General features: G+C 38.5%; 1 protein-coding gene across 3 annotated transcripts in view; it reads right to left on the bottom strand.

The window, feature by feature from the left end:
* LOC126377552 (band 4.1-like protein 4) overlaps positions 1–13,046 on the bottom strand; it is a 39,617-nt gene extending 26,571 nt beyond the window's left edge. For all 3 annotated transcript variants that reach the window (XM_050025351.1, XM_050025360.1, XM_050025369.1), the window contains exons 1-2: positions 12,735–13,046; positions 1,968–2,066 (exon numbers count right to left, since the gene is read on the bottom strand). In XM_050025351.1, coding sequence (XP_049881308.1) covers positions 1,968–2,054 — 87 coding nt within the window. In that variant the 5' untranslated portion in view covers positions 2,055–2,066; positions 12,735–13,046. The remainder of the gene's footprint in view (positions 1–1,967; positions 2,067–12,734) is intronic.
* Positions 13,047–13,640: the final 594 nt, after the last annotated feature.

The raw sequence follows: 13,640 nt of genomic DNA, 5'->3' as shown, positions 1-13,640 counted from the left end.
TCGCGGGCGATTATCATCGCTTATAGGTATTATAAAACACCGACCATCAGAGGGTTGCTGTGGATGTTTCCGACCTTTGAAAATTTCTGCCTTTATGTAATGACTCTCCCTTTTATTACACTAGACACGTTGATACTACGTATGAAATCAGCAACTTCCGATTTTTATATCTTGCGATAATATAACGTTCGTATCGTAAAAGTATTGAGTACGTCCTGTCTAACACGATGGAGTAAATTATAAGCTAGTTATAACTTGTTTTGTAGCAATACTGATGCAGTCTTTGCGACGCTACCTACTTCATTTGTCCCCCTCTCGGAGAACCTTCCACGGGGTTATGAGCTGACCAGGCCGACCTGGAAATCTTTACATAGAATCCGCACACAGGTTGGCCGAGGTAAAGATAACCTGCCCAGGTGGGGTTTTCTCAACGAACCGTACTTGAGCTGCGTGTGTGGTGTTACGCCACAGACTATGGCTCATCTAACATCTTGCCCGGCGTGCCCTGATACCTATACGCGAGAGGAGCTAATGAATGCCGCCAAAAATGCTGTCCGGGTGGTAAAATATTGGGCTAAAAAAATCTGAATGCCATCGAAACGACAGGAAGAAGAAGCAATACTTTTTGACGTGAAGATAGATATTACTTATCTTCGGACGATAATACTGGTTGCTGCTCTGCTTCGTTGTGATGGAGACCCCGTAATAGTTTAGAATATCTTTATTTATTTATTCCAAACTGGGAAACAAACAGCTTAAATAACAATTTGTAAAATGCAAGTAGTTTGTACACTTAGCCAATGAAGTCTCCACTTATAACTTGCATCATTGAGAAGCAGTCAGAAGTAATAAATTAATAATTAACAATAACTGAACAATACACGTTACTGTTACACGTTATTTTTGATACACCACATTTTACCGCAAAAAGACCACCAAATCTGACGTTCCCAATTCGAATCCGGATCGACCAAATACTGGAAATGAACTTTTAAAATCTGGTCTGTATGTTTGTCCATAAATTGAACAACGTAGTGGAGTATGCTCCTTACCACTTCTAAGAGGTGATAGGAGGCCTGTACCCTACAGCGATACATATCTAGGCGGCCTAAAAAAACAATTTAATATTTAATCAGTCAGCTTGGCCTAGCTATCAGGCTACTTATTAAGGGCTCTCTGGTTGCAGAATGTGAACTTACTTGACTAATTAAAATTATTATTAAGTAACTTCAAATTGAATATTTCAAATTCTATATTAGCTATCTAACTCTGATTATGTCCAATTTGATTAAATTAAATATTTATCTATGTTATCTTATTTTTAATAGGTCTTAGATCGTGGTGTTATTATTATTCTGTATAGTATAGAGCTATGAATATTCTGTATAGAGCTGTAGAAATGTTTGTTGATGAAGAGTTTCCCAATTTCACACCAAATTGCCAGGAAAGTATCAGTTTATCACTCGGAGGCTCACGATACATAATAATATAGATAATTGGTTGGGTTTCATGGCAATGTACAGCAATTTAAACTGAATGGGAAATGCTGAGGTCCGTCAATGGACTGCAATAAGCCGATTATATTAAGTTGGGTGTTGAAATAAAGCAACGCAATAAATAGTATTTTAAAAAGGCACTAATAATATTCCAATTTTATCAGAAGATTAAATATATATATATATAATACTTACAACAAACATAGAAAACGTCAGAAAATATAATCTTGCTAAAATAAAAAGATCTATTATACTCTGTCTCTTTCTTTCTGTATTTCTTCAAATCAATAAACGTTTTTAAATTAACAATAATTGTGGTATCAACTATTAACATGCAAAAAACACTATCAGCTTCTGTACCCAACCGTGGATATTGTATCAAAGTGTTTGTAAGTTGTCTTCTGATTACTTGTGGCTCTGTCAGGGGCGGACACTTATGTATAAACAATTATAAGTTATTTAAGTAGGTACCTGTATCTCATGCAGGAGTTCTCGTTCATCGAGCAGGACGACGCGACACGCAAGTGTGCGCGGCGCAGGGCACAGGCAGTCCATCATCCCGCCGCCCGTCTGCAACAACAACACACTTTATAATAATTTATGGTGCCTATTCTGGCGGCCAGAACTCTATTCTGGCGGCAAGAACTATCTTTTGGCGGCGAGAACTCTATTACGGCAGCAAGAACTGTATTTTATTTTAATTTAACAACTGAAAAAAACGCACCATTCTTCACTTATAAAAAATAGAGCTTGTTTTAGAACTATCACATTAAAAATACAGATTGTTTTTGTAATCAGCACCAATAAAACATCCGTAAGATTTTATTTAAGTTCCTATCTGCATGGAATTAGAGAATTTAAGTAACGCGTTAGCAAAAATGATAAAGATATTTAAATTTCTCTATTAGATCTCAGTGGCTATTCCATAAATCTAACCAAAATTCATCGGTCAAATTGGAGGTCAGTGCTAACGAATTGCTTCCTTAATTAACTCTCTCCTAATAGGAGTTGCAGTACCCCATTCTGATTCCTCATTTATTCAGTAGGTTTGATCCCTTGTATAGAAATAGTTTGTGTGGGGAACAAGATACGTAATATAGATATACTTGTAATGAATTTGGCGATGCCAGCTCATTGTATCAAGCTACTCTACTAAGAATCTCTGAAGCATATGGACTTTCAACAAACAAAAGATTTCTCTGACCATCCGAAAATGACTATGTCTGTATATTTTAAGGTCATGTTAAAACTGTAACGCATCTAAAGCCTTGCATTTTGTGATTATATACACGTTACGTTACTTGTGTATAAATTCTAAGATTGTTTCAATAAACCATTGAAAATTATTTTTTTATGGTTGCAGTCCGTGCCGCAGAATTAAGTTTTCTGTGAGGTATATCAAATACAATGCATCAAACAATAATTAATTGACTTCGTGCACGTTTCCTTTTACGCTATGATCGTATCGATTGTGTACGCTCATGAGAATAATACCTACAACTTTCTATTCTATACCAAATGTTAACTCGCGTTTTCATTCTTAACGTAATCTATAAAAATACCGCTTGTAGTTACGATAATTTCAATTTTATTCCAAAGAGGAATTCCGAACTTTATACATTGCAATTTAAGAGACCGCAACGATGAGTGCTTCCATAATATGGCAAAATATCATACGACAAATAAAAACGACTTTTATCTAGAAGAATGGAAGCTTAGACGTGAGCATCGCATGTCTCAAAGTTCCGCAGATTCCAACTAGCGTCTGTTTTTCCCGCTCAAATGTACATTATACAGGTATTCTAAAATGAGGTATTCTATCCGCAGAACAGAAGTTGTTTGAAGTCAATTACGAAGTTATTTGCAGTCAGACTCAATAGTAAAATCACCAAAGGGTTGGTGGAAACCAAATATATCCTCGTTAAAAGTTAGACGAGGGAGCGAGCGTGGGTCTGTTTTAACAATTTTATTTTAATTAGTAGCAGCGCGCTCCCTAATAGGCGGATTTGGTTCGACTGGGTTTTTCATTCACGGCTATAGTCCAGAAGAAAAAATATTGTTGCAATTTTAGCAGCGCGTGGATTTAGGGGAGGATTTTTTGCTCATTTTCAGTTTGATATCAGCACCGACGGACCTCAAAGGTGACAAATACTGTAATACTACGACTCTCAAACGGAAGTGTGTGTTTTTGTGAGTAGGTACATCATGTTCGCTGTATGGGAAATGAAAAATGTATTAAAATATGCTGTGTTACTATTTTATTGAAAGTTTTACTTGGCACCACTGTCTGTAGGTACGCCATTGTGGTTGCATACGAATTGTATTATTCCAGTTAGGTACACAAAATCCGGGGGTAAAATTCACATGTATTCCGATCTCCACTCGGCCAAGTGTGCTCTCAGGGCAGGGCCTCAATGACTTTTCATTTTCACTGTTTTCCAATTTTGCCAGATTTTCAGTTCCGTCCGCTGTTGTGATTTGTGAATACGCTTCAAACAATCGACTGTTACTGCCCGCTGCAGCTTTACACAATGTTTGCACTTCGAACAATGGACCAGTAGAAACAACGAATTTATAAACTAAGCGATATGGTAGTTTTCAAGGAAGCGGAACGCTACCTACATTGCGTCCAAACAAACCCATTATGTGACTTGCAAAGAATCGATAAAAACAAGCAAAACTTTGTCTTTTGAGTGCGGAACGAAGAAACGATACTATAACTATAATAGTATGGAAATAAACGCATGCAATGACAATCGAGTTCTGAAATAAGACGCCGTAAATGTACGTATACAAAACTTTTGACAACGGGAAAAATCGAAGAAGTTGGGGAGCAAACAACGGCGACGGCAATGCGAGTCATTAATCCGAACGATCGCGGCAGAGATTAGTGCTTCAGCTATTGACCCACACCCCGCGCCGCCGCCCTCACACGTAGAAAACATTTTCCCGTCATTGTCTGTGCAGGAAGCAAAAAGAGGAGTCGCGATTGACATCGTGGCCCTCACGCCAGCGGGGCCCGCACGCTCCGCTCCACGCCCCGACAACTTTGTTCCTTTTGTTTGTTCCAGATGATGCTCACGGTTCTGAGAGAAAAGCGACTATCCAATCCAACATGGCAAATACTGGTGTGTGCTAATATTCTCGCTCGGTACCCACGATACCATCATTCCGGCACTCTTTTCTCACGTATTGCCATTTCCCATGTGCGCAAAGATAATTACTCTTAACTGTTAAAAACTTCTTTTGTTATTTTTCTTTTCCGAGATATACATCTTGAATTCGCGGTTGTAGTGCTTCCTGAGTTCCCATTGTAAAGAAACTATATTTGTACTTAGGGAAGTATGAATTTATGTAACAATTTTGATGTATTCCTTTTTTATCAGAGCAGTATTCATAAAAACGTGTCGAGAGACTCTTTTAGTCATTTCACATGTTGTGAAGTGTCATTCACCTGCCCATTTGATATTATTTGTGGACACAAAGTGGGTTATAATATGTGGTAGTTCTAGGAAGGGCACATTTTGTCGTGCATTCGAGGAAAGCCAGACTGTGGCAATTAGGGTGTTGTTAGTGGTGAGGCTACTGGCTGATTTACACTTGAATCTGAATTGTGTAGTCATTTTGTGGTTACACCGGACTGTGGTCGAGGAGCCTTCCGATCGAGCCTATACAGATGCGCCTGCCAGTGTGGATCGAGAACTACCGAACAATTTAAGTTACATTTTGTGGTTACAAACAGACCCGATAATATGAAATGGAGTTCTCGTAATCAGATATTAATGGTGGAATATATCAAACACGACAGCATCCGCGTTGTAGTGATTTAGAATTGATACGCTCATAAACAGTTGCAAAATCCAATCAACACATTCGAAATAGTCATAAATGATGATAAAATTATGTTCGTTCATAACACGTTCACAACTAAATTACTGCTATTATGTACGAGTGTTACAATTAATTTCAATGGACATCATATACACATGGTATTGTACGAGTACTTAGGTAATATTGTGATGTCTCGTGTGATGAATGTACCTATGTACAACAATATTACCGCTATTTCGAACAAAGAATATCTATGTATGTCCTTGAATTTTATTACTAGAGAGTACTTATCACACCATCATCTCCCTAGCATTATCCCGTTTTTCTCAGGGTCCGCTTACCTAACCTGAATATTTGACAGTTCCAATTTTTTATTATTTAAGTCACATACCTCCGAAAATGCATTTCTCGGGAATGTGGGTTTCCTCACGATGTTTTCCTTTACCGCCGAGCACGTGATACTCATTTGTGATCCAAATATTAATACGAAAACAAATTCGACAATCATTGGTTTAGGCCTGTGCTGGAATCGAACCTGCGATCGCAAAGCTCCCGGTTGGACACAGATGAACAAAGCATATTTATAATAGACTATTATCGTGCGATGTACGATATGTTAGAACAACATGAAGTTATTGTACATATGGTGATATGGACGCGAGCGGACGCCTGCGCATGCCGACACGCGCTTCACGCATAATGATATGACACCGATGACGACGCCACCGTTGTTAACTATCAACTAACGCCTGTTCCACACCTTATTGGGATAGCTTTAGAATTAAACAGGTGATAAACAATATCTTGTACATTTATATACTAGCCATGACTCGCGAATTTGTTATCAATCACTAACAGGTATTACATTAGGTAGGAATACTATGTTCATAATTTTACACCTAAGACATTGCTTACATTTAGAGTCAATTGATCCTGTTAACCAATCAGATACAAAATTATATCAGATATCTTAAAAGACATTACTTCTGTCTACTATATCACTCAGGGAAAACATTTACTTGAAATACTTTTCTTTCGAGGTGTAGGTACTTTACAAGAAAATGTTGATGAAAAATCTGGGTCGAAGAGCATAGATTTAGTATCCTACTCGGTAATAATTCGACTCTGTTCACACTCATAGTAACTACTACTACTACAGACATCTTTTATCTTTGTTTTTAGGTATAAATGAAGACCCATTTTATTACACCCAGCCACAATTACATCTTCCACCCATTTATTCTGATCTAAATAAAGAAGCAATAGCAAAACAATTCTATACATAATGTGATCCAAATACCAACCAACAATTATTTTTATACTTGCTTTACAATGATTTTGCCATTAAATTGTATTTTTGAATAATTTTGTACCCGAGTAATGTGAAAACAGGTAATTATCACGTTAAATCTCGACAGCGCCATCTATATTGAGTCAATATATGAGTCAATGGTTACTTGGAATAAAGTTTTATTTATTTATTATTATTTATATTATTTATGGGGAACGTGGCCTGTAAAGTCCCTCATTAGAAAATAATATTTGCATGGTAGCATCATCATCATCATCATCAGCCCATTAACGTCCCCACTGCTGGAGCACGGGCCTTCGCTATGGATAGATAGGGAGATGTTAAACATGATGATAAACCTGAGCTTGCCAAAATGAAAAGCGTCTGTCAGTACAAAATGTAATATTAGTTCATAACATGCTTTTATTAATAAGTGAAGAGCGTTTTGGGCATCGGAACGTGAATATTTTAACCGTTTCAATGCATGAACGAATAGCTTTATGTCAGTGTAACTAAAATAACTCGAATACGTGCGCTTTACGAATATCAATGGGAAGCAAAGGCAAAACTATACACCTACGTAGATGGCGCCCTAATCGCCCTAACCTAACCTAACCTATAACTTATAGGATAGCGTATAACCTATCCAGACACTTTTATTATATACTATTTTGTGGATAAAAGACTTTTTATGATATTTATTCAACTACTTTTATTGTAGTGGAAAACCGACACCTCTATTACAAAGTGGCATTTCCAAATAAATTTCTTTTGTTTTTCGGACATTGATCTTAAATTACTACCTAGAAGCGCCTAGACGCCATCTGTCTGAAGAAATAGTCCCTTCACTTTGAATGTATTTCCGTTCACTCCTCATTTAAAGCACAAAAGAGAATATAGTCAATGCGACCAAGTCAATAAAGAAATAGTGTTTTTACCCTACAACATAATCAAGTACTAATCATTTTAAATACCACGTTATTTCTTAGTTGGCAATAGACGTAATTTAAACAAACACTTTGTTTACAATAAGAATTTAAACGAGATTAAATGACTTGCTGAATAGCAGCAATTCTCAACAATGACAAAAGATAAACGCGCTTTAGTGGTTTCAAAGACAAAGCTTGCGTTCCAGAGAGACGCCAAATAATTTAACTGGATAATAACCGTCTTAGGATAGACGATTATATTATAAACGTCAAGAAAGTCAATTTCAGGGTTGTTATTGAGTCGAACGTTGGAACTGAACGAGCTCGTCTTAGCTATAAGTACCTACGTTTTCCTATTAAGTCAAATGACCCAGCTCAAATTTTATACGGCTATAACCCGCACGCAGCTAGAAGGATGCATGCGGGGCAGGTTTCAATGATGCTGATATAAAACTGGAGGGAATAATAACTTATTCTGGTTAACACCAGAGAGGCCATATCCCGGCGGACGGATATCGCTTAAGTTTGCACAACAGGATTACGGGAACCGCACTTTTCGCGCTTCAAGACATTTAAAAGTACCCTCTACTCTCTCACGTAGCGAAATATTCGAATTATACATCCACCTGTCAAGATTTTTCCTTATCGAATCATACATTCAATTCAATGGTAAGTATCATTCGTTCGCAATTGAATAGAATTCGATTTCTGCAAGACAATCCGATAACAGACAAACTTATTATTACTGAAGCCAAATTTCAATTTTCTCGTGAATTCGGCCAAGCGCCAACATGTCAAGTCCTTACTCAAAGTACACAGGGTGTGTTACATACTTGAAATAAAGTTAACAGATGACTTGGATACCAGCACTCGGTTGGCCTCAAGCCAAAAACCAGAGTCGCGAATTGCTTGCGAATGATATAACATAGGAGACATACATTGAGCACAGCTTAAAATGAGAAAGTGCTGTTAAAAGCAATTTTTAAAAGTAGTTTCTTAGGTGAATTTTGGTAAACGCAACATAATAATTACGAAACCTCAGAAGTCTGGAGGTAAACGGTGCTGACTCACAGATAATCTGTTCAAAGTTGCGCGCTGTACGGCTTCAGAGAAGGAGTTAAAGGTTGCTTCTTTTTTCGAAAAATTAGTAGGTACATTTATTATTATGAGTGATTCCTTGAGTCTCAAATTACGGCAGGTAGCCCGCGGCTGGCGGCGGCAATCAGTAGAGCCCACGTCCCGGCCATGTGAAGGTTCACCTCTGTACACTCGGCCATAGACCCGCCCACCGTTTAACATTTTTCGACTCGCCTGGGAATTAATACTAGTTCGTTGTATTGTTTATTATAGAGTTGGGAGAATAGTAATTATACTGTCATTATTACTTTCAACCCAACCACAATCTCGTGTGTATTGTTGTCGTTCAGTTTGGGGTATCTTCGGGGGTCAATGACACTAATGATATTCTATCCTCTTTAGGTTTTGAATTAGCTATCTAGTTAACATAGTGATTGCTGTTTTTAATGAGCAACATAAGTAACATTCTAAACATTCGAAATTGCGTGTTCTTGAAAAATTACTGCGGAAACATCTTATAAAAAGTCGGCTTAGTCATGTAATATTGTGCAGTGTAAGTCTGTCGAGCGACTGCAGATTCATCTCGGAAGCCGTATGAAGGAAGGAAGAGAAGTTGGTTTTTGCACCGTGTTAATATCGGGTTTAATTAAAAAGTTGCAGTGAGCACATAAGGCCGCACTAGACGCGGGTCGGCGCGGCGCCCGGCGCGGCCGGCGCCTCCGCTAAATAGGATTTTAATAATGCTCGTCCTCGCAGCGCATTAAGATAATATGAGCCCTGTACGGGTGCCGCCGGCGCAAACTGTTCACCTCTTACCGTGTTATTCCACCTTCCCGTACTGACACTCACTCAGTCAGCCCAGGCTGGCGGCAAGTGCTCACTGGAATTAATACGTTACCACAACGTGTTTCAGTAATTTTCCGCTGACAGCACAATCGCTATAGGTACCACATAGTTAGCTCATTTCACCGATTTCATATTACACTAATGGAAAACTATGTATTTTCCCAACGCAACTAACACTACGCACTATATTTTTTTTGTAACATCTGTCACACTGCATTTATGGCAAATAAAGAATCTTATCTTATCTTATCATTAATTTATAACTTAAATGAGAATTTCTAGACAGACTTCTTTTACATAATGAACTTCGGAGTTCTTGGAGATGTAAAGTTAGTAGATGTTTACTAAGAATGAAGTTGGGACATATTGAGATTAACATATTCACCGCGTTGACGGGCGCCTACACCTGTGAGTGAGCAGCTAACGAAGAACCCCTCTGAAACTTTGTTTTGCGTACGCCGCACTCGCTTTGTGAATTAAAAGCGGCGCTCCTTTCGCACTAAACGCCCTTTAATGAATCGAGATCGTCGCAAATTCGTCTAAATTTCCGCAACAATGAACGGAACGGCAGGCGTCGCTTCATCCGACTGTGCGCTACTCACCCGCCCGCATAACGAGAGGTTAAATTAAATAACAACCAAACTTTGAGAATCCCCAGAGCCGGAGTGGCGTGCCATCGAGCTGGTCTACCGTGTTACTTCGATTCCTATTGGAAGTTCCTGACCGCAAAACTGTTCGTGACGCCCTCCGTGCCCGACTTAGCGAGAACTCACTTACTGCTGCGTGCCTTTTGAACTAAAATTAAAGTTAAGGGACATTGCTCCGCTCAAAAAGAGCAATAAGTACATCACAAAATTTTGGTACTTAACCGCTTAAAGCTAAAAGTTATCAAGCTAGCAAATAATATTGGTAGACGTAAAAGATTAAAAAAGCTGTAGATTATGGCATAACGAGACAGATTTCTATAATTTTATACACTTTACACATATCCTCAAATATGACAATGGTATCACTCCAAAATGTCATCCATTCCGTGCAGACGATTATTGGAACGGCAGCGCTTTGGCGGACACGATTCAATCTGGTAATCGGAAATGGGCATTGTGCAACAAAGGCTCTATTGTTGCCCCCGCACCCGCGCCCGCCCGTGTCCTCGAATATTCATACTGAACTGATGATACACCGCGCATACAGATTCCGCCATGTCCATCAGACCGTCACACGCTACAATATTATGTGAGCACATACCCGCATGCTCAATCACTTTAATACATGTCAAATATATCTATTGTTAATAGAAAACCAGTTTCATACTGATCAATTACTTACTACATATAAAAATGAGCGAAGAGACCGCGGTTTACTTATTTAAATATTATTTTAATTTCGTCTTACGTTGTTAGAATTCTAATATTATTGTTCCCATAGAAGAGCGGTGAAATATGCGCATTAATTTTTAGATCTTTTTATCGGATAAAAATTTGAGGGTCTGCTGTATTGAATACACAAATGAAGACTTTCAAGATATCTTTGCGATCAGAGGACAAAGAAGGGAGGAATATCTCGAAGAGTCTGTGAGTGGACCGCGATTTACAAATCTCTATCGAGGACAAGCGGCCACTTGACCCTCTTGAAGGGGGTAGCCCTATTCCTTGGGTCCCTGACTTTTTTTAATCGAAACTGTGATTAAGATTATAATACTTTCTTACAAGTTAAGGTTACGAAGATCAAAATGATAGAACTGAGTAGATTTTAAAATTTATGAGCACTTGTAGAAAAATAAATTAACATTTAAGTAGTTACTTAAAAAATGTCATAATTATAGAATAAGAATAAGAATAAAATAAATTTATTGCCAGTAACAATGTACATTTGCTATATAAACTAAGTACTTAATTATGAATATTGCGAATACGGGCAAAAGGAAATGGCTCAGCTTGTGCTGCCATGGAGCACATTATGATGTGCAAATTAATTTTGTCTTTTCGGAAAAACTTCAATGGAAATATTATGTTATTTAAAATGTAATAACGGTTTTCAAAGATATGTATGTAAGCTTTGTAGAGAGCTTATCCTATGTCCTTACAAAATCAGCAGGAAAGAAAAAGGCGGAGGTTTTCTAACATAAAATATACGTAGGTAGTATTAAACAGAACGACCAGGTCAGTACAATTAGTGATTATATTTCTATAAGGTAACATTTTACAACCGCTTGAATGCGCGGTAAGAATTAGATCAGTCAAAGTGCGTAAGCTAGTGTTGTGACGTTCATTAGCATAGAGATGTATCAGTCGATGTTAGGTCGATCGATTCTTTTCTAACAGTAGGTAGGTAGGTACGTGATCTCTACGAAGAAGACATACGATATGAAGCGAGGACTAATAAATGAGAGCGCACTCGTTATCACTGACAGCGGCAGATCGAAAGCAAGAAAGATGGCAGTCTCGAGGGAGACCGGTGCTCTGCCGAAAGCACCTACATACTATACATAATACCCGTCTACAAAGTTGCAAAGATTGGTTCGGGATGGGTATCATACGTTGTATAAACTTTCGCAATTTTTATTAGCTAAATAAGCGTTGGCGGTGACAGACTGAATCTTGTTCTGTTTACCTATTAGACTGTTAGTTTTATGACCGACTTATCACTTTTCTCGATATCACGAAATATGATTCTGGCTACTCCACCTTGAAAATTACAAAACGAACCTAAACATTTTCCCGACTCAAAATTCTAGATTTAGCGCTAAAAAGCAGACAAGTCTTATGTAACGTAATCAGACCAACGAACCGCGAGTTCTTTTGTTAAGCTGTTGAATAACAAATAGTTCCGTAAACAGTGGATTAGATGCCAAGGTGAGGTACCCCAGTGAGTGCGATTGGATGCACGGCGCGCGGGCATTCAACTCACCGCGCGCTGCCCGTGCACAATCATATCCACGACATTCTGTACTCCTGGTACCGCAATGTGCTGACTCGCATCATTCTCACACAGTTTAAACGAGACCATGTACTTTATTTATTATTTGGTTCATGCATTATCGCATCATAAAAAATATTCAAATAAAACAACCAACCAATAAAGAAAAATATACTTATGTGAAATCTTCAAACTAATAGTTTATGCCTAGTTGGACAATAGAGTTAAAAAGTCTATCCATCGCGCTCTAATTCACACACTAATTAGAATAGTTGACTCATTATCACGACGTCTCTAGTCACAAAAAGTCTAACAAGATTATGGGAACAACTTTAAACTACTTACATCAGCTAGGTTTGAACACCAAAACTCAGCAAAGTTTCACACTACAATCCATGCGGGTCCAAGTTGTACATCGTCAGTGACTAAGACAATTTTTGCACTTAAATCGTACTTAACGACATGACCGAACGAGCCGGTATTTGCTATCACTTCACGTCACTTTTCAAGTTCACATTTTATTAATTAAACTTATGTTAAAGTGTGGTGTTAAGAAAGTTGGCAGTAGACGAAGACACAACAAGTGATAATAAACAATGGGGGTTGTTTCGCGATCGCGTGATAGTATCGTGGGGCGGCGTGCCACCTGTCACCGCGGCCAACTCGACTCTACTGCCGGCTGCCGGCGCCGACCGCGTCCAACTCTCTAGCCTCACCGTGCCTCGCCTCACTACACAAAACTCCTCCCCACAACCCGACCACTTCATTCATTCCCCTTCCACTACCGCTAATACAACATCACCACGCAAAGCTTCCTTCAAAACTGGTAATGTAAAGCATACTAATGTGTAGAGTCGGAAAAAACTTGTTTCGCGCTCGAACGTAGAGCTTGCAAAGCTCGTTTCAAAGTTTGCTGCGACTACAACGCTACCTGGCGATAAAATTTAAAAACTTTCCAACGCCATCTGTGGAAACTCTCATAAACTAGAACAAGTTATAAGAAACACTCGCAATCTTTACTTAGTTGTTTGCTGGATGAAATGACGACCACGGTTTAAATGTTCACACACAGAGGTCGCTTAAATCATGGGACTGATGACAATTACTACAATTAGCATCAACCAATGTGTAGTCTAGGTAGAGTCGTAATTTTACATTCAAATCTTCTAAGTAGACATAGCTATAGATACCATGGGGAGTAAATTAACCTAGATGTTTGAAGGGGCTACCAGCCACCCGGCTGAATGACAG

Source organism: Pectinophora gossypiella, chromosome 2, assembly GCF_024362695.1.
Source record: "Pectinophora gossypiella chromosome 2, ilPecGoss1.1, whole genome shotgun sequence".
NCBI lineage: Eukaryota > Metazoa > Arthropoda > Insecta > Lepidoptera > Gelechiidae > Pectinophora > Pectinophora gossypiella.
This window is presented reverse-complemented; position numbering and strand designations above follow the sequence as displayed.